At 36.2% G+C, this 19,234-nt stretch overlaps 1 protein-coding gene across 3 annotated transcripts in view; it reads left to right on the top strand.

The window, feature by feature from the left end:
* The window catches only part of LOC149943221 (PMS1 protein homolog 1-like), a 57,676-nt gene extending 47,588 nt beyond the window's left edge, over nucleotides 1–10,088 (top strand). For all 3 annotated transcript variants that reach the window (XM_090177091.1, XM_090177090.1, XM_090177089.1), the window contains one exon: nucleotides 9,928–10,088. In XM_090177091.1, the coding sequence (XP_090033217.1) occupies nucleotides 9,928–10,077 (150 nt within the window). In that variant the 3' untranslated portion in view covers nucleotides 10,078–10,088. The remainder of the gene's footprint in view (nucleotides 1–9,927) is intronic.
* Nucleotides 10,089–19,234: the final 9,146 nt, after the last annotated feature.

The raw sequence follows: 19,234 nt of genomic DNA, 5'->3' as shown, positions 1-19,234 counted from the left end.
AGTCACGTGTCCGGAAATAGAAAAAAAAAGAAAGCAGTGACAAGGCTTAAGGCTACCGGGCCTACTGTTTTTACTTCTAGATTATCAAAAACGCTACATGTGGTTGTTAAAATTGCTTTTAACAATTGTATATCACTTACCGCGACTTCTGACATGTTTCAATACATTCATCTCTTAAACTTCATAAATCCCGAAACATTATTATAGCCCGTCGAAGCTAATTCCTGAACAAATAATACCGTCTGCTATGACCTATCGAGGACTTAAAAAACGTCTCTCCTGATTGGAGCTTAGAAACATGTAAATCGTGTCACTCGGCTCATAAGCTACCGCCCTTTTCAAAGCGACATCTTATACAGTTGTATATTCATTGTTAAATATATTCATGATAATAGGTTAAATATACTTGATTCTTTTATAAAAAATATTAGAATATCTTAAATTCTAAAGAAAAACTAGAATTTGTAGGATATTTTACTGTTATTAAATATATATCATAACAATACACTTGATTAATTCTAATTAAAAATGCTGAAAAATAAATGAAATTTATTTTTTACAGTTAGAAAATGTAACATACTTTAAATTTATAGAACGTAAGCAAAAAAGGAGAATTTTAGCAATATTTTGGGTTACTATAGAGACCATAATAAAATATACTTCATACTAATATGTTCTCTTAGACTTAAGTCAAATTATGAATTTGGGCTACTGTAGAGCTACTACACTAAAAATAAAATATTTAAGAATAAACCATTTTTTTAATGCTGATTGTAAAATTGAAAGAGGGAAAGTATGTCGTACTGGTTTTTGTTGACTTATCAAAAGCTTTTGATACAGTGGACCATCATATACTACTTAATATTCTAGAATGGTATGGTGTAAAGGGAAATGAAAGTAACTGGTTTAAATCTTATCTTACTCATAGAAGTCAGGCCGTAGCATTGGATGGTTACATATCACCTTCTCTAATTATTCACAGTGGAGTACCCCAAGGAAGTGTGTTGGGACCTTTACTTTTTAACATATACACTGCAGATATTCGTGGCATGCAGGGCTTGCCACCACCCTCCTACGCATTGTAACCCGGCCACCTGAATTAAGGGCTTCAAAAGTCGCATGATGACTTAGGCCTAAGGTGGTGCCTTGGGTATTAGCCTAGCTGATTATTATTATACCTGTCTAGCAACAAGTATCGCGTTTGAATATGCCAATGACAACTCGCTATTAAACGAATCAACTAACGTACCATCTTTAATGGATATGATACAGTCAGATATTACAAATCTTAAGGAAAAACAATTTATGCTGATCGCACCTCAGCTTAAATCGGTATACCCAGATATACAAGCGTTACAAAATCATAATATTGAAAGAGTCTCATCTTTTAAATACCTTGGGGTGATGATTGATGAATGAACATATCGAATACACCATTAATAAGGTGAAATCATGGCAGTGGCTTCTTAGGCCATTACCGAGATCATTAAATACGAAGACTCTAAATACTTTATATAAATCTCTAATCTTACCAATAATGACATACGGGATAATTTTCTACTTTTCAACTAGTTTAAAACAAATAAAAAAACTCAATTCAATCTATCATTATGGAGCTCGGTTTGTAAATAAAGTGACAAGGTTCTGCCCTTATATTGGTACAGACACTTCAAACAGGCTGCCTTTAGAGAGGATATACTTTCTAGCATTATTGCAATTTATGTATAAAGTTAATAACAATAGTCACCCAGGCTATATATTGATATTGTTCCCAAAGGGTAACACATTTCATAATCATAATACGCGGGGTAGTGGCAATAACTTCTATAGAAACTCAGAAAATTAAAAAAAAACTTTGAATAGTAAAAGTACCAAAGAAAATGGGATTAAACTCTGGCATTCTTTACCGAATGAAATTAAGAATTGTGGAAATTTAAAAATATTTAATAGAAGTGTGTTGGATTATTGGTCAAATAATGATTTAAATTAACTAATATTAAATTAATTTAACGTGTCAGACCCTTTTGTAAAGCAGTGTAACTGAAAAGGATATCTGAATAAAAAGCTTTTATTATTATTATTATTATTATTATTATTATTATTATTATTATTAATAGTTAAAAATATAAAGTTGGGATTGAGTTCTGTAAGCAATGAAGGATAATTCGGTAAAAATTTGGATGACAATAGATAATGTATCTAAAGTAAAAATTTAGGCCAGAGATTCGAACAGTAGACCGGTTTCGCCCTTTTGGGGCTCATCAGAGTTCCTACACAGTACTAATGAGCCCCAAAAGGGCGAAACCGGTCTACTGTTGGAATCTCTGGCCTAAATTTTGACTTTTGATATAAATATCTAATAATAATCAGCTAGGCTAATACCCAAGGCACCACCTTAGGCCTAAGTCATCAAGCGACTTTTGAAGCCTTTAATTCAGGTGGCCGGGTTACAATGCGTAGGAGGGTGGTGGCAAGCCCTGCATGCCACGCGAGCCAACAGCTCCCTACACTAACTATTACCGTTAACCTCAACAAGTTGGAATTCAACGGAAGCCCAAGCGTAAAAGATGTCTGCTGAATAACGACCGCCATGCAATAATTGGTGAAGAATTTCACTATAAATTGCAATGGACTGCTCACATATAGGGCACTCTGAATGTTTATTAATAGATAATATTTTTGGGCTCTAAATTTTAATTCCAATTAGATCCCATTTCAAGAAACCAATTTAGTAGAATATAGGTTACTATAGAGATAATAAACCATTGTATTCAATTCTCGTAACAAAATATAAGAAGAAGCTAATTTCTAATCTTTAAGCCTAGATATTTTCAAAATTCTAAGAAAACAATTTAGGTAATGTTTTGGGTATGTATAAATACAAAAGGGCAATATATGTGATTCTATAATTAAAAGTAATAGAATAAAATAAATTATAATCCATGTTAATTTTTTTAGATTTTCCTTCTTAAGGCCAACGATTTCATAGGAGTAAATGAATTTATACAGCTTATATTTTAGTATAAATGTGACTATAAAACGTTTTATTGCAACTTGCAACCAAAAGATTCGCGGAACTTTAGATCACCTTCATTAATCTTTCAACATCGTTTTAAATTCCCTGAATTTTTACAAATACTTTCAATTCCTGGACTTTTAATGCCTAATTTCCTGGAGCCGTGGCAACCCTTTATTGAGATAATATTACAATAAATTTGATTCTCATGCAAAATATTTTTTAATAAAGTTGAGGTCCAAAATAGTTAAATGTGAACACATGTTTTGGTTCCTTTAGAGATGATAGCCAACTTACTTAATTCTGTTTAAAAAAATAACAGAATAAATTGAATTAAGAAAAACTGTAGAATTTTGGGATATTTTATCTATACTTTTAGGACAATAATGCAATACAGGTGATTCGAATATAATATATAAATAAAGTGAATTTATTTTTATTTAGTTCCGAAATATTAAGTTTTAAGTCCAATTCAGTTCTCAAAATAGTAGGATTTGAGACAATCGCAATATTTCCCTGATTCTAATATATTCTTTATTAGAATTTGTGAAAATATATTTTTATATTCTCAAAACTTAATTCCGAAAACAATGCTACAAAAAGAATTCTAGAGTTTTAGCAAATGTTTGGATTGCTGTAAAGTTACTATACTTGTTTCGTTAAGTAAATATTTTTGATCAATTATTTAGTGTAGTCCTCTTAGAGTAAAGTAAAATCATTATATAACAGTTATATCAAATTTGGTGTTGTAGTGGTGTTTAAAATAGTATAGGGCATGTTTTTTTAAATATGTTTTTGTTAAGATAAATGTGTTCCCCTATGGGCAGCTAGTGGAATAGTCTGTATTCTAAGATTCAAAAATACTTCTTAGGCTTTGGGTATGGGCTCTAAGAATTCTAATTTCTTTTTGGTATGACCCCCTTTTATTGGCTCATGCTTGACCAGCAGTGGGAAAGTTTCAAAAACCTATCTTCTATGTTGACGCCCATAATTGTATCTATCTTAATTATGTATACAGGGTCTTTTAAATTGATAGATCCAAGCATTTTTTTCAAAAACGACGTGACGTTGTGAAATTTTCAGGGTATATACTACTCATAGTGTTCAATGCACCCATTATCCACAAACGTAAGTCGATCACTATATCCCCTTGGATCACCAACGATATTAAACACCTGATGCACACCCGCGACATGATAAAAAGGAAGTCTCACCAAAACCCCGACCTGGCAAAGCTATACCGCAGCCTACGAAATAGAGTTACTAGTTTAATCAAAGCCGGAAAAAATAACTATTTTAAGAAACAACTAAATGGTCCAGGAAACACGATAAATATGTGGAAAGTATTGAGAGCGCTTATAAAACCAAAAACCAACCTACTAACTGCCCTATAAATCAATGGCGTATTAATAAATATTCCATCGGACATCCCAAATGAGTACTTCATTAATCGTCAAGCACCAAGTCCATTAGGGTGCCATCAAGATCCACTGGCATTAACTGAGACCAGGAACTCTATATTCTATTTCCAGGAGGTAAGCACCGAAACTGTGTTCAAGGACTAGCAATTATTAGAGCTCTAGTCCTGACCCAAATCATAAATAAATCTTTCCAACTGGGGCAGTTTCCATCTAGGTGGAAGGGAGCTAAAGTTATAACAATTCATAAAGCCGGCGATCACAAGGATCCGGGAAACTACAGAGGCAAATCAATCCTGCAAGAATTATCCAAGACACCAGAACGATGTGCGTACAATCAGATTTTAGAGTACTGTATCAATAACGAGATATTCTACCACATGCAATCAGGCCATTCTACAATGACATGTACCCTGAATTTACATGAGCGCATCATACAGCAACTCTTAGTAGCATTCCTCGGCATGTCCAAGCATTTGATAGGGTCAAACACAACACTTTAATTGAGATATTAAAGAGGATTGGTCTAGAAAATGCATCACTGGATTGGTGAACGAACGCAAGTAGTATCAGTCAATGGGAACACCTCTAAACCACTATTGGTTAAAACCGGAATTCCCCAGGGTAGTGTGCTCGAACCCCTACTCTTTAACTTATACACTAGTGATAACCACAAAGCCTTAAATACATCAAAGTCAATTGAATACGCTGACGATGACACTGCTCAATTCAGATAAAAACCTAAATAATGCAATAGGAAATCTTGAGAATGCGTAATGTATTACTTTCTAGAGGGTTACACCTCAACATCAAAAAACTGCTTTTATGATCTTTTCACCAAATAAGGCCAAAAAACAAATCGCATCAATTATAACGGAGCTGCCGAAAATGGAAATTCGGAGGGTTAATACATTTAAATACCTGGGTTTAATCTTTGACGATGAGCTTAAATGGTCTTGTCACATTGACTTTACATTCACCAAAGTAAAGCAAAAGTTCTGGCTATTTAAAGCGTATATATCAAGCCTCAACCAAGAAACCTTCTGTATCTTGTATAATGCCCTAGTGCAATCAGTGTTTGACTATGGTGATATATTTTACAATGCTGCATCCAACACAAATCTGAAGAAAGTACAAACCTTGCAAAATAATGGAGCCAGAGCCATATTACATATACCCCTAAGATCTTCAGCATCAGAAGCAAGAAAGGAGCTAAGGTGGATGAGCTTACAGCAAAGAGCGAACTATCACACCTTACTACTAATGTACAAAATCCATAACAAAAAATGTCCCAGATATGTTTTAGAAATATTCGACTCGTCCCTCAATCAAAACCATAAGTATGTCACAAGAAACACGAATACTAACTTTAGTACTCAGAATTACCTTAATTCATTTAGTAATAAAAGCATAAGAGTAAATGGTATAAGGTTATGGAACTCACTAGAAGCAGTGCTAAAAAGTCAGAACTCTTTTAATATTTTTAAAAAAGTCCTAAAAAAATATCTAATTGAAAATTGGTGACAAAATTGTAGTATTTTAATTATCCATTCTTTGGTTTTGGATTTTAGATTTAATTTAAATTAATAACAAGGACTCCTATGTAAACCAGTATCTAACTGATAGGAATATTCTGAAATAAAGCTTTTTATTATTATTTTTATTATTATTATTATTATTATTAATTGAAATTGTAAATTCCAGAAATATCTTAGCATTTTTGTGCGTTTTCGAAAATTTATTTTTTCACCGGTAGGTTGCTAACAAAAAGTGTCAATATGAAAGTTGAAGAGCATATTGAAAAAAAATAAGAATACAATTGGTTCAGAAAGAAGACAAGATGATGAAAGGAAGCAATAGCTTCTTTTTAAACCAAAATAAGCAAATAACAAAAACGTACGTTTGTTGGAATTAACACTTCGGATTTTCGATAAAAAAACGTTCAAAATTCATTAAATAAAATGAAGAATAAGAGTAGATGATTTTAGGACGTAGTATATATTTTTAGACCTATAGGCATATCTACCACTATTTATGTGTTTTGTTAAACGTACAATGATTGGTTAACCATTTAGTATTTAAAGTGATACCACTGCCTAATAAAATAATTCTTCAAAGTTACTAAATCAAATTAAGTATGCCTTGTTATTCTTTACAACAGCATGCCCATATATGCTTGAGCTTTATCATGGTATAGGGAATCGGAACGCCCATTTACTAAGTTAGTTGTTTCGAAATAGTTATCCTAACAGTCGACCTAGTCACACAACTGTTCTCCGAGTAATCGACGACTTAATTAATACCGGAAACATCAACCCGGGGTTCCGTGGACAAGGTCGAAACAAAGTCGACATGGAAGATGTGATCTTGGGGTACTTCAATGCTTATCCTCTATCGAGTATCAGAACTGCGAGCATTGACCTTGGCTTATCAGATAACTATGTCTGGAGAGTTTTCAACTGTCATCGGAACAAATCCTTATGCGTTGAGTTGGCAAGTCCTCTCCCCACTGTTTTAAGGGGTTTTCCCTCGAGCTCTTCGGTTTCCCCTTCCATAAAAACTCGTTGAGGTTAACGGTAATAGTTAGTGTAGGGAGCTGTTGCCTCGCGTGGCATGAAGGTCTTGCCACCACCCTCCTACGCATTGTAACCCGCCCACTTGAATTAATGGCTTTTAGGGCTGTGCGAGTAGTGGTTTTAGGCATCGAGTCGGGTACCGAGTATCTGAAAACTTTTTCGTCGAGTGTCGAGTCGGGTAGTATTTTTAGCGAGTCGGGTAATCGAGTACTCGATTAAGCCAAAAATTTCTTTATTCGAGTAGTTAAGAAAAACGTTCGAGTACTCGATCGAGTTTTTTCGGGCAATTTTCTTTATTTATTAATAATGGTATTCTTGATTATTCATATCTATATTAAACTTGATAACGAATTTAAAACTTTAAAATTCATAGATAAGTTGACTGATTAACTCTATTATTAAACATTTAAACTACTAAATTGATACCTAAGTAACCTAAGCGCCGTAACCGCCAAAGCGTCATCCGAATTCAAGGAGACGAAAAGAAATATAGTAATATATTCGCGTTGAAATTATTGCGGCGGAAACACAAAATTTTGTAAAATACTCGTCGAATAGTCGAGTACCCGAACCTGATGGGGAAAATAAGGCAAAATTGAACTACAGCGGCCTTATGTAATTTTGCTTTTTTTTTGGTGGAGAATGTAGCACTTGACGCGTAGATTACGAAACTAATTTTTTTGGGCCGCAAATGATAATTTATTTAATTAACTTAATTTAAAAAAAGTAAGTCCTTTTAGGGGATTAGTAACGTTTTTCTAAAAAATAATTATGTCGTGTATCCGTCGACACCACTTTTTTGACGCGCCCCAGCATCATTCCGAGCATTGACGGTTGGCCTTCTGTAATCGTACCTAGTGGCATAGACGAAGAACGGGTAAACCCTGGACACGCGATGTACGCCTTCCACAGTAGAGAGATATATTTTGAAAATGGTTCGGAATTTGCTGGTGCGCGACGCTGGCGCCTCTAGTGGCCGTCATCAAAATAACGGCTACTGCGCAAACGCGAACTTTTGTTTCTCTCCAATTTCCGGTCTCGGGGTCATAGTCGAGGTTAGTTACGCCGTTTTGTAAATTGTAAGCCTTATCATGTGAGTTTAAATCAGTCTTGCATTTAGTGTGTTATTTGTAAATAGATTATTAGACATAATCGACAATTTACCGTGTGTTTTCCCTAAAGCAATAAAACATGAATTTATAATTTAAGTATGATTTTATATTTATCCTGTGTTGATAGTAGAAAGCGCTTATTTGTATAATCGCATGATTTTATATTAATAGGCCTTTGTCACCTACAATGCCTAAAGCCATCACAGTCTAAATTACAAAAAAAACTATAATATTGAGGCAGTTAGGAAGAGTGAAATACAGAAATAGTACTCACCATTAAACATTTCATCAATAAATTCATCGTTTATTCAACTCCAATTGCTAAGCCTTAGCTTAAACGTGTGGGATCTCCACGACCCACGTGATTCGAAACCGGAAATTGATAAAAGAGGAGGAGGAGGGTGGAGCGTGAGCTCACCAGCAAACAAACAAGCAGCGCCTCTGACGGCACTAACATTTTTTCGCGGATAGAGGCGTACGTCGCGTGTCCAGGGTTTACCCGTTCTTCGTCTATGCTAGTGGCATCGTAATTAGTGAAATGGTATCAACTTAAATAGTAACAAAAATGAGAACAGGTTTGCTTCCAAAACACGTAAAAGACGTTACTAAATTCCCCGTATTGGCGCCTGACGGCGCCGCACACTCACTTCGCTCAAGCGCTGGTGGCGCGTGGCGCCTCCCCAACCCCATACTATAAAAAGCGATGAGCCATATATAACGTGACCTAGAGGACAGTACCAAGCCTTACGCATCAAGTATATACTTTTAATATCAACCAGAAAAAAGCGTTTGTGGCCCAAAGATGCAAAACACCTAGAAAATGAACAAAACCTGTAATTGATTTTATAAAGTACGGGAATATCACGTGGAAATTATTAGGACAACAAAACTGAGGTGTCGGCGAACACACGACGGAAATAAGTACAACGAAACACGTGAAAATGTCAAAAAATAAAAATTTTTAAAATTACATTAACATATTAAATAATCATTTGCGGCCAAAATAAAAAATACCCTCGGCATCTACGTGACAAGGTCTATCAGTCGCAACCAAAATTAATATAAAATTCAATGAGGCCGCTGTAGTTCACTTCACCCGAAAAGAATAACCCAACGAATTCAGAAAGGTGGCTTATTCGAGTACCCGAATATGTAAATTTTTGATACTCGATAATCGACGAGTATGGCATTTTTCTTAGTCGAGTTACGAGTTCGGGTACCCGACATATAAATATGTCGCTTGATGACTTAGGCCTAAATTGGTGCCTTGGGTATTAGCCTAGCTGATTATTACTATTATTATTATAAAAACTTACCGAGCGACACTCCACCAAGCACTACGCGATGGGGACATGCAACGCCGTTACGAGTCTTGCAGCTGTTTCAATATCATGTCAGATGGAGACCAGGAATTTCTGCGTCATCTACTAGTGTCCGATGAGTGCTCGTTTGTGAGAGATGGGCCATTCAACCTCCATATGTGGAATGAAGTGAACCTCCACTGGGGATTTCCTCATCACCATCAAGAGCATTCCTAGCAATTATTATGCGTTGTATATACCCTGAAAATTTCGGTCACGTCGTTTTTGAGAAAAACGCTTGGATCGATCAATTTAAAAGACCCTGTATAGAGCATAACAACCTAAAAATTATAACAATGCAAATATGATTAAAGTAAATGATTTCCGTGCATAACTGAGAGCAGGTGTACTTTTACGATAATTTGGTTTTTACCTTTTCCTTGCTCTTTCATCAATTTGTTGAACAGTTTTTAGAAACATTAAAACATTTTATATTTTCCAAAGAATGAGGCTAGAAGAATTTCTCGCAACATGCCCCGAAAGGTTCCTTTGGCATCAATTGAAGATCTACTTAAAAATTATTTTGATACTTACGGAAAATTTTGCAATACTCAAGATTTGTGTATAATGTACAAAGTTTGTGTACTTAAATAAACCCTATCTATTTTTTTGAAATTTCTCAAACTTGTTTTGTACACTAATTATTTCAAAAGTTATATTCGAATTTTTTTAAACATTTGACCCATTGGTTTTAATTTCTATTCATATTGGAAAAGATTTCCACTTGATTTCTTACTGGGATTTAACTCATACAACTCCAATAGCCCTTTCGACAAATTTATTAAGAACCTATTGGAAAACAAATTTGATAGTTATTGGTGCCATATTTGCAATGCGTTTCCTTCGGCGCTGAAGATTATTCGGTAAGGTTAGAGAAGAATATTATACTAGTTAGTAGAAAAGAGACATTGACAAGTCGAGAATAAACTAAAACAACTTTTATTTACATATTTAAAAGTAGGTAATTCAACGGAGCTTTCTCGCGACATTACATTTCGAGTGAATCGTGGTCGCAACTGCCTTAGAGCAAATATCGGTTTAGCCCAACAAATTATATTTCGCACTCTTATCAATTGAACTAGCATCACAAAAGTCTAATTTCAAACGCCATTAAAAAAACTTGATTAACAAAAATAGAAAGGGAACTCCAATATCACTAACTTATTTAACAATAAAAATACAATTCCACAAACAGGCGTATATGTCATAATCGTCTTAAACATTTAGTGGAATAATGTTATATCTGAAACCAATTGTAAACATACTGGTTTCCAATATATTTCCGCATATTTTTTATTATTATTGAAAGGGGGCGGGGAGGCATGGATGCCCAACCATGCACTTCGACCTTAGGTCCATTGTGCACCCCTGACCTATGACTTAAAAAAGTCCTATCTCCGACACAAACCTTAAAATACTTTTGGCCGGTATATTAATGAAGTCGTTAGTTTCCAATTGATGCATCCCAAGATGCTCTAGCCTTTGAGCCGCATAAAAATCGCAGCTACAAAGAACGTGAGAGGCAGTTTCCTCCTCGGCCATACAGGCCCTTCATAGTGGGTCATCGCTGATACCAATAAGATTTAAATGTCTGTTGAGTTGGCAGTGACCTGTAAGCAGGCCAGTAACCAACCTTATACTAGATTTTGAGAGCGAAAGCCGTTCCTTCGCCCTTTGCCTAGAGGGGCCAGGGATAAACTCCTAAGCCGGTCTTTGACCATCCGTCTGGAGCCAAAGCTCAAGTTGACGGTTAGTCATGTACTTGGAGACCAGGCCACGGGGGATAGGGACAGCAGGTTCTGGTCCACAGAACCCAGCCGTCGCACCCTCCCTGGCCAAGATGTCAGCCTATTCATTCCCATGATACCCCTTATGTCCAGGGACTCAATAAAGCTGAACCTTATTAAGCGTCCCGAGATTGGAAAGGAGATCCAAGCAACCAAGAACCAGTCTGGAAGAAACACGACTGGTTCAGAGCTTTTAAAGCAGCCTGGCTATCCGAATAAATTTGGATAACTTTCCCCCGATAGTTCTTCTTGAGACAAAATTCAATACAGAAGCAGATAGCAGAAATCTCTGCCTGAAAGACACTTGCATAAATCCCAAGGCTCTCGTAAAAGCCGTACTTGGCCGTTAGGCAGTACATCCCTGCGCCCGCACCGAAAAGGCGGTCTCAGTAGATTTGCCTTTTTGATAGGCATACTGAGCAGTAGAGAGAGGCGTTTGAGAAATAACCTCTTCTCTTATATAATACCAGTTTCTCCAAAATTTTTAGGGGAAAAGAGGTGAGACTAATTGGCCTATATGTCTTTGCCTCAAGGTAATTTGACTTACCGGGCTTGGGGATAAAAATGGCCCTAGAGAGCTTCCAGGAGCTTGGAATATGCCCTAAGGCAATACAATTCCTGTAGATTCTGCAAAGCAATGGGCAGAGAGTATCGCTGCCCTCTTGCAGGAGAATGGGAAAAATCCCATCCGGACCTGAGGACTTATAGGGCTTAAAAGAATTTATCGCCAACATAAGCCTGGAGTGTGTGACAACCTGTTTTACCACAGGCCAATCTTCCCCACAGCCCAATCTTCCCTTTTGGTACGTTTTATCCAAAAAGGGAGACTATCAGTGCCACAGCTATCTGCGAAGTCCAGCACCGATGAGAGCCTTGGCTTCTCATCCTTAAGATAAATACCTAGGTCTTCCCTATAGCCAGACCAATTCGTACGTCCGGGATTACTAATCTCTGTGTCAAACCCAGTGGGTTTAACCAGGATATTAAAGCAAATGTGTCTGTGATCCGAAAGTGACGGTTCATTAGGCATATGCATTATGAATTACATCTGCGACATTATCTGTGCACAGCGTAAGATCAATGACCTCACTTCTTTTACTGGTAGCAAAAGTTGGTACATTGTGTTTATTGAGAATATGGAGTTTAGTACTAACCAAATATTGCATCGCATCCGATAATCAGATTCATTCCCTCTCTTTCACAGTGGTTGACCAGATTGGTCACCTCCTGTGATGGAAGGGACATAGCATCATCATACGGGAAGTATGCCGATGCTATAGTTAACTCTCCATCGCCTACCAGCCTAACTACAGTCGTGTCCCTAGAAAAATACATAGATAGCGGAAGATAATGAATACCCTAGGTGTATCGCAGTTATAATCATAAAAGACGTTACTAGCATTTTTAAAACCCTTAAGAGTCCAAGGATCCTGTATGAGTGCAACGTCTATGCCCTCCTGTGCAAACCTATGGCATAATACTGCTGAGGCTGCCTTACAGTGGTGCAGGTTTATCTGAACTACCTTGTAACCCATCTTCTGGGGTAGATAAAAGAGGAGTACCCGTCACTACTGATTATTCCCAGAGGTGGGTGTGATGACCACACCAATCCCTCCGGCTTCCTCAGAGTTCCTTGTCTCCTCTATAGCCCCTTTAGATGAGGCATCTACCTTTAAATTGGGTTCTGCACCCAGCAAGGTGTCCTCTATATCTTGAATAGAGATACCACCCATCCCATCTGTTAGTGCATCCTCTTCACCTAACAGAGCATTATCACCTTCTGCGCCAGATATATCTGACCCGGCCATAACCTCATCATCGGGTTTATCCGTACTTGGATCGTGTAGCACCTTAAAGATGCCGGTATCTGCCCTTAACTTGGCCTACCTGATAGCAGACATCGAGCCCCCATCTATCGGGAAAATCCAGCGAATGGAGGTCTTTCCTACAATGGAGTGTAACAATAAATATTCCAATTTATAAATATTCCGATTTGATTCCCCTTTACATATAATCCCTATTTATTTATAGTTTAAATAATTCTACTCCTAACTTTAATACCTACAGAATTTTCTTCAAAATATAATACAGTAACTTTTACATTCATTTTCTTCCCATGTTCGTTTAAAACCGATCAATCGTCAGGTATGGACGCTGGCCGTCCTTTCCCCTTTTTGTCGGTTGACGGTTTTTCTTCAAACGCTCTGCGAGTATTTCCCCCAGGTATATTCGCAAGGTCGTTCTTAAATTGGTTTAGAGGGTCTAATGGCCATAGCCCCCTATTCCCCGTATTGTCACTTTTGACCTTGTTCCGTATGTGCTCGCGAAGCTTCACTTTTGGTCTTTGTTAGGACCTACTCTCAAATCCTAAAATAGTTTTAATTTACAACCCCTTTTCTTTACCATACATACCAAAATAGTTTTAATTTACAACCCCTTTTCTTTACCATATGCCACGTCTTTCGCTGGATCATAAGTGGACTGGTGACATAGCTGTTGGAAATGACTAGACAGGCAATTACTTTTAACGAAATTTATTTTCTTAACTCTTTCATTGAGTTGTGTTGAAGATACAACATTTGTATGGAAAAATATGAGTGAATACTACAATTGAAACTGGGTTTATATACAGCTTATTAAAAAGTATTGAGTTCGACTTTATCTTATCAAGATAATACACATAAATTTTAACTAACGCTTATTTCTTTTAAATTAAACCTTTTTAGAGTTTTTCTATTTTTTTTGTTTGTTTACGTAATCGCAACACCATACTTTCGTTTTAAAGATGAGAATTGAGAATTGCCAAAAATGCCAGTAATAATCATATTTTCTGATATTTCTTATTTTTATTGTATTTTACTCTTCGGAGTTTCGCTATCTTTAACCGAAGGGTTTAAGATAATTTATAACTGTGTTATTGAAATATTGTGAAGTTAACCTTTGTCCGAAAGGGGGTCACCAATAACTGGTACCCCTGTGCCAAAAACCCTAGGTCCAACCCAACGTGACCGATTGGCTTAACTAAATGGGATGCCAAGAAGTGATTGGATCCTCTGGACATCACCAGCGACCCGGATTAAGAAAACCTCCTCTAACTCTTTGGTTTAAAACCAAGAGTCCGTCTAAAAGACAGAGAGATCCCTCATGTCCCACTAGGATCAACAACTCACCAATTTGCTCTGAATACTCAGAGATGTGCGGCTTCGGCGGCTTATTAAATTCGTGCGCGGAGCGTAAAACCACAGAAACATAGTTTCTATGGTAAAACTTAAAAAACAAAAGTAAATGAAAAAAGATCTAAATGATCCACCCGTTCTCGCGTTGCATCCTTCAACTTCGTTTTCACCATTCATCCATTTGAACTACTGGACTTTCGACTTTCATAGCAGCACATAAGTATTTTTAAAAATAACCTTTGCCTTTTGGCGACCATGTCTGTGTATATAATAACTCTTGTGTCCTTCGGACCAAATGTTTTTAACATTTAGATTTATGGAATACTTTAATTTAAAATATTGATATATTTCTTCTAAATAAATAATTTGGCAATTCTCAACCGTACTCATGATTTAGTATTTAAATTTAAACTTAGACGTCCACTAGACTCCTTTAAAATTAGTCATGCCCTCGCTAACACCAATAGTGAAGTTCAGCGAGTTATCCGGGACTAGATCAAATAGTGACGTTATTTATTATTGGCCTACTAATATATATTTTCAATTAAGGCCTACTGCGTTTTAGAATTAAATACGTCACAGGAGTTTACAACCCTCCAGCAGTGAGTGTTCAGCTCACTATTGTAGGCCCTCAGCCTCTTTAGAAGAACCACTGGGTCCTTCGTCCAGACATTTTTGGTTTTGAAGGCGACCTTAAAAGGTTTTGGAAGCGCACTGGCCTCGTGCCCTCCAACATCCTATCATTTTGGTCGAACTCCCTCTTCAACCATCTATCTGCTCAAGAATTCCGCACTGGATGGTGTTTAACTCCTCATACGATAGAGTAGAGACTGGAAAGCCCTGTTTGATGATGGCCATCTTAGTCGACCCAGCAACTTCACTATAAGGCCCAGACCTTTGCTGAGACTCGGAAGATAAAACCGAGTTGTCAGACCTTAGCCTTTTGCCAGAAGGAGGATTGACTTTGTCCCCTACCTGTAGACCATCTGTTCCCTTCTGCTTTTGAACCTTCCGGCGCTCTTTGCGCTTAAGGTTCTTGTTTTGACAGGGTACCACCAGAACCAGACCCTTGTCCAGGTTGGGTATCTCCTTGGGAGGACCCTAACCCTGTAGACCGGGTACTGAGAGAGATGGACCCTTGTCCTGAGCTACTTGAAGATTGGTTACCCAATCCCTGATGGCCGGGTACTGTCGAAGACAGACCCTTGCCCTGTGGGTTTTTGTTTTTGTTTGTTGAATAATGCATGCAGATCCCACGAATAAAGAGGAAAGTATACGGTCACCACCCTTAATCCTCTGTCTAGGTGGAAGGCTAGAATACAACGGGGTGTCACCTGGTTCCCCGAGGGGATCGTTCGAGATACCGTATTTGCGCTTCTCTGGTACCACTCAGCCCTCAGCACGATACCTTGCACCTTAGCTTAACGAAGAAGCAGGGCCTTGATTTGCCAGCATGGAGAGTTGCCTCTCCATCTGTTACTCCCTTCCACCACGAAGAGGTTCAAGGTTGCAGTTTATGGAAGGGTATTTCCGCATATGCTCAATCTTATTGGAAATTCAATCAAATAAATTTCCATGTAAGAACATTTGGTGTTATAATTCATATCAAACATTAATTGGGATAAATTTCATAATAATTGGTAGCCTATTGGATTGGTACCTAGATTTCTAAAAAATATATATTGCATAATAAATAGTATATCACACTTATAAGACTATAATATACCGATAGATCATCAATAGACAATTTTTTTAAATGAGTAAATATAGCCACTCAACGTCTATAAATATGTTTTATGGAAAATGAATTTGTAAATATTGTCAATTGCAAACCAATAAAAAATTGCTGTTTTTGGCTTCAAACTAGTAATAATTTGAAATTAAATTAAAATGCACACAGCCCAAACCATGACAGTAAATGCCAATTAAATACTAAATGAAAGACAATGCATACTTTATGTGGTTTTTCCTACTTTTAATTAGTACCATAGGTAAAAAATCAACATTAAAAATAAGTGTAATCTATTGGTTTCTAACTGGAATGAAACATTTTTACCCTATTGGAAAAAGATTTCGAATAACTTCAAGGAAATGTATAATGCACATTTTCCGATAGATATCTATAAATCCAAACCGTTCATCTATGGGGAATTTGTTCAATTTCCCAGCAGTTAGTTACTAATAAATTTCCGATTAATTATTTTCCAATTGGATTCCTATTCTTCTTAATGGTCAGAAGTACTGACGTTTAATACATAACGAAGTTGGGAACGAGTTGAAAGACCTTCCATTGGCCGATTTCCGACGACTTTGCTCTAACACATCAACAAGGTGATCATCTAAACGAATATGGATTGGCCTGTATGGTTCCGTTGATTGCCATGCAAGATCGCCAGACGTTAGCCCGTTCAACTCCGTCCTGTGAGGCTTCACCTCGCAGCACATATGACTTTTGATGACTTGCACCACAGACGCAATCCGTCTCGTAACTCAAATGTTCTAGAGGCTATTTCGCTAAATGGTTTTTCGTGGCGAGATCTGCATCGCAGCAGGAGGAATTACTGATCCATACTTGTGAATGTTTTTAATTCTCAATAAATCTTTAGAACCTTATTTCCTTAACTGTTTTGTGAAACGCAGATAACAGAAATTTTCACATTCATTGTTCGTGCCTCCCCGAAAAGTGAATTTAGATAGTACCAGAAATTCCTAATAAACCCCTTTGGGGGAAGTATTCCATTTCTCATTAAAATTATTTCCAAACCATATTTTGAAATACATTTTCCATTCACACTCTTTCCTATTTTAAAAGATATTAAATAGTGTTGTAAGTCGGAAAATTTTCCGGAAAATGACCGAGACCTTTTTTCCGGAAAATGTTCCGTATTTTTCCGAAAAAAATAATAAAAAGTTCTCATTCCATGATTAGTCTAATATATTGTTTGCAAATTGAAATAAAGCGGTATTTTCGCCTCATTTTTTCGAATCTGAAAGTAAAACTAAACCTCTAGACTAGTGTAAACTGATTAACAATGTAACGCTATTAATGTTTTGTAGTATGTTTACTGATATTAGACATTTTACATCGATAAAAAGTTAAAAACATTAAAAACCCTTAAAAGGTAATTTATGTTTCAAATTTTTATTTTTCCGATTTGGGGAAAATTTTCCGCAATTCGTAAAATTTTCCGGAAACTTTTCTGGAAAATTTTCCGCATTTTATTTTTCCGGAAAATTAACATCCCTAATATTAAATAATTTAATAAAATATTTTAACTTATTAAAAAGTATACCTTTCATAATTTTATCGGCAATGTTTAAACATCCTCCAAGACGCGTTATTTTAAAGATCTTGACGTATGCCGACCGCAGACAACGGGCGCCGAACACGCGAATGCTGTATGATTATCACCATCCGCGAGTTGGATGCGTTTGTATTCCACCACGTTTAAGTAGAGCCCGTGAGTGCCGCGGAATGATATATCATGAATAATCCGTAGTGGAATACCTCCTCCGAAAGGATTTATTATGAACTTCTGGTAGTACTAACTTGATTGATTATCAAAACGTAATATCAAAGTGAAAAATAGGCCAAATTGACCAAAAAATTGTATGTGTAGATTTTAGAATAAACCATACAACTTAGTTATTGAAACGGTTTGTATTCAGGGTCAATTAAGTTAACCCCCCACTTTCATAGAAGAAATCCAATAAGTGGAATTGATTGCGCTCCTATGCGCCACCATGTTTTATCCGTGCGCCGCTATGGTTCTTTCAAAAAGTTAAACGACGAACACCTAATAGCAATCGATTGCACACACCATGCGCTCTTATGCGCCACCATCAGTTTACTATGCACTTAATGTCATAATTCAATAAAAAAAATTGAGGTACAGAAAAGGTAGGGCACGTCATCCGCTCTTATGCGCCACCATATAATATATATATTAATGATTTTTGTAAAAGTAAGATGGCAGATGCTCTGTTCCTTTGCGGATGATACCGTACTAGTTTTTATTTATAATGTTAATCAATGGTTAATCTTCTAAGCCTAAATGTGGATAAAACCAAATATATAGCCTTTTCCGAAAGCGATAATTCTAGTTCTGGTGTGTTTTTACATAGTAAATTTGATTGTTGTAAAAATATAATAGGTAGTTGTAACTGTAAAGAAATAGAAAAAGTTAATTCTTGGAAATATCTTTTAATTTACGTTGACTTCAAACTGAACTGGAATATCCATATAAATTATTTAATAGGGTCCTTGAGATTTTGTCTGTTTAAATTGTTGTTTCTAAGACGTATCCTGAGTAATACGATGTTGAAAACGGTATATTATGCACTGGTTCAGTCGCTATTGTCCTATGGTATTTTAGGATTGGGAAACGAAACAAATACAGTTTTAAATCCACTAAATCGAAATAGGATAATTAAAACATGCACTTTTTAAGTATTAAACGTAAGACAAATATATACAGTAAATGTGTTAACAAATATCTATAAATATAAGTCGATACCAAACTTAATTTATAAACACTTGCATGACACAAGATCCTTAGATGCTTTTACATTTAAAATACCTAAATTTAATAAATCTAAAAGTCAAAAGCACGCGATGTACTATGGCCCATTAATATTTAACCAACTGAGTCTCGATTTGCGAAATGAGGTAGACTTTAAAACATATAAAACCAATATTAAAAAATGGACCGCTGATAATTATGATACCATCAGTAACATGTTCTAACTTAATATAAAAACCTAACATTCTGTTATAAAAATTAAATT

The sequence above is a fragment of the Leiobunum rupestre genome, chromosome 6 (genome assembly GCF_980474605.1).
Source record: "Leiobunum rupestre chromosome 6, qqLeiRupe1.1.hap1, whole genome shotgun sequence".
In the NCBI taxonomy this organism is placed as follows: Eukaryota; Metazoa; Arthropoda; class Arachnida; order Opiliones; family Sclerosomatidae; genus Leiobunum; species Leiobunum rupestre.
Note: the sequence above shows the minus strand (reverse complement) of the source record. Positions and strands in the feature narration are given on the sequence as shown.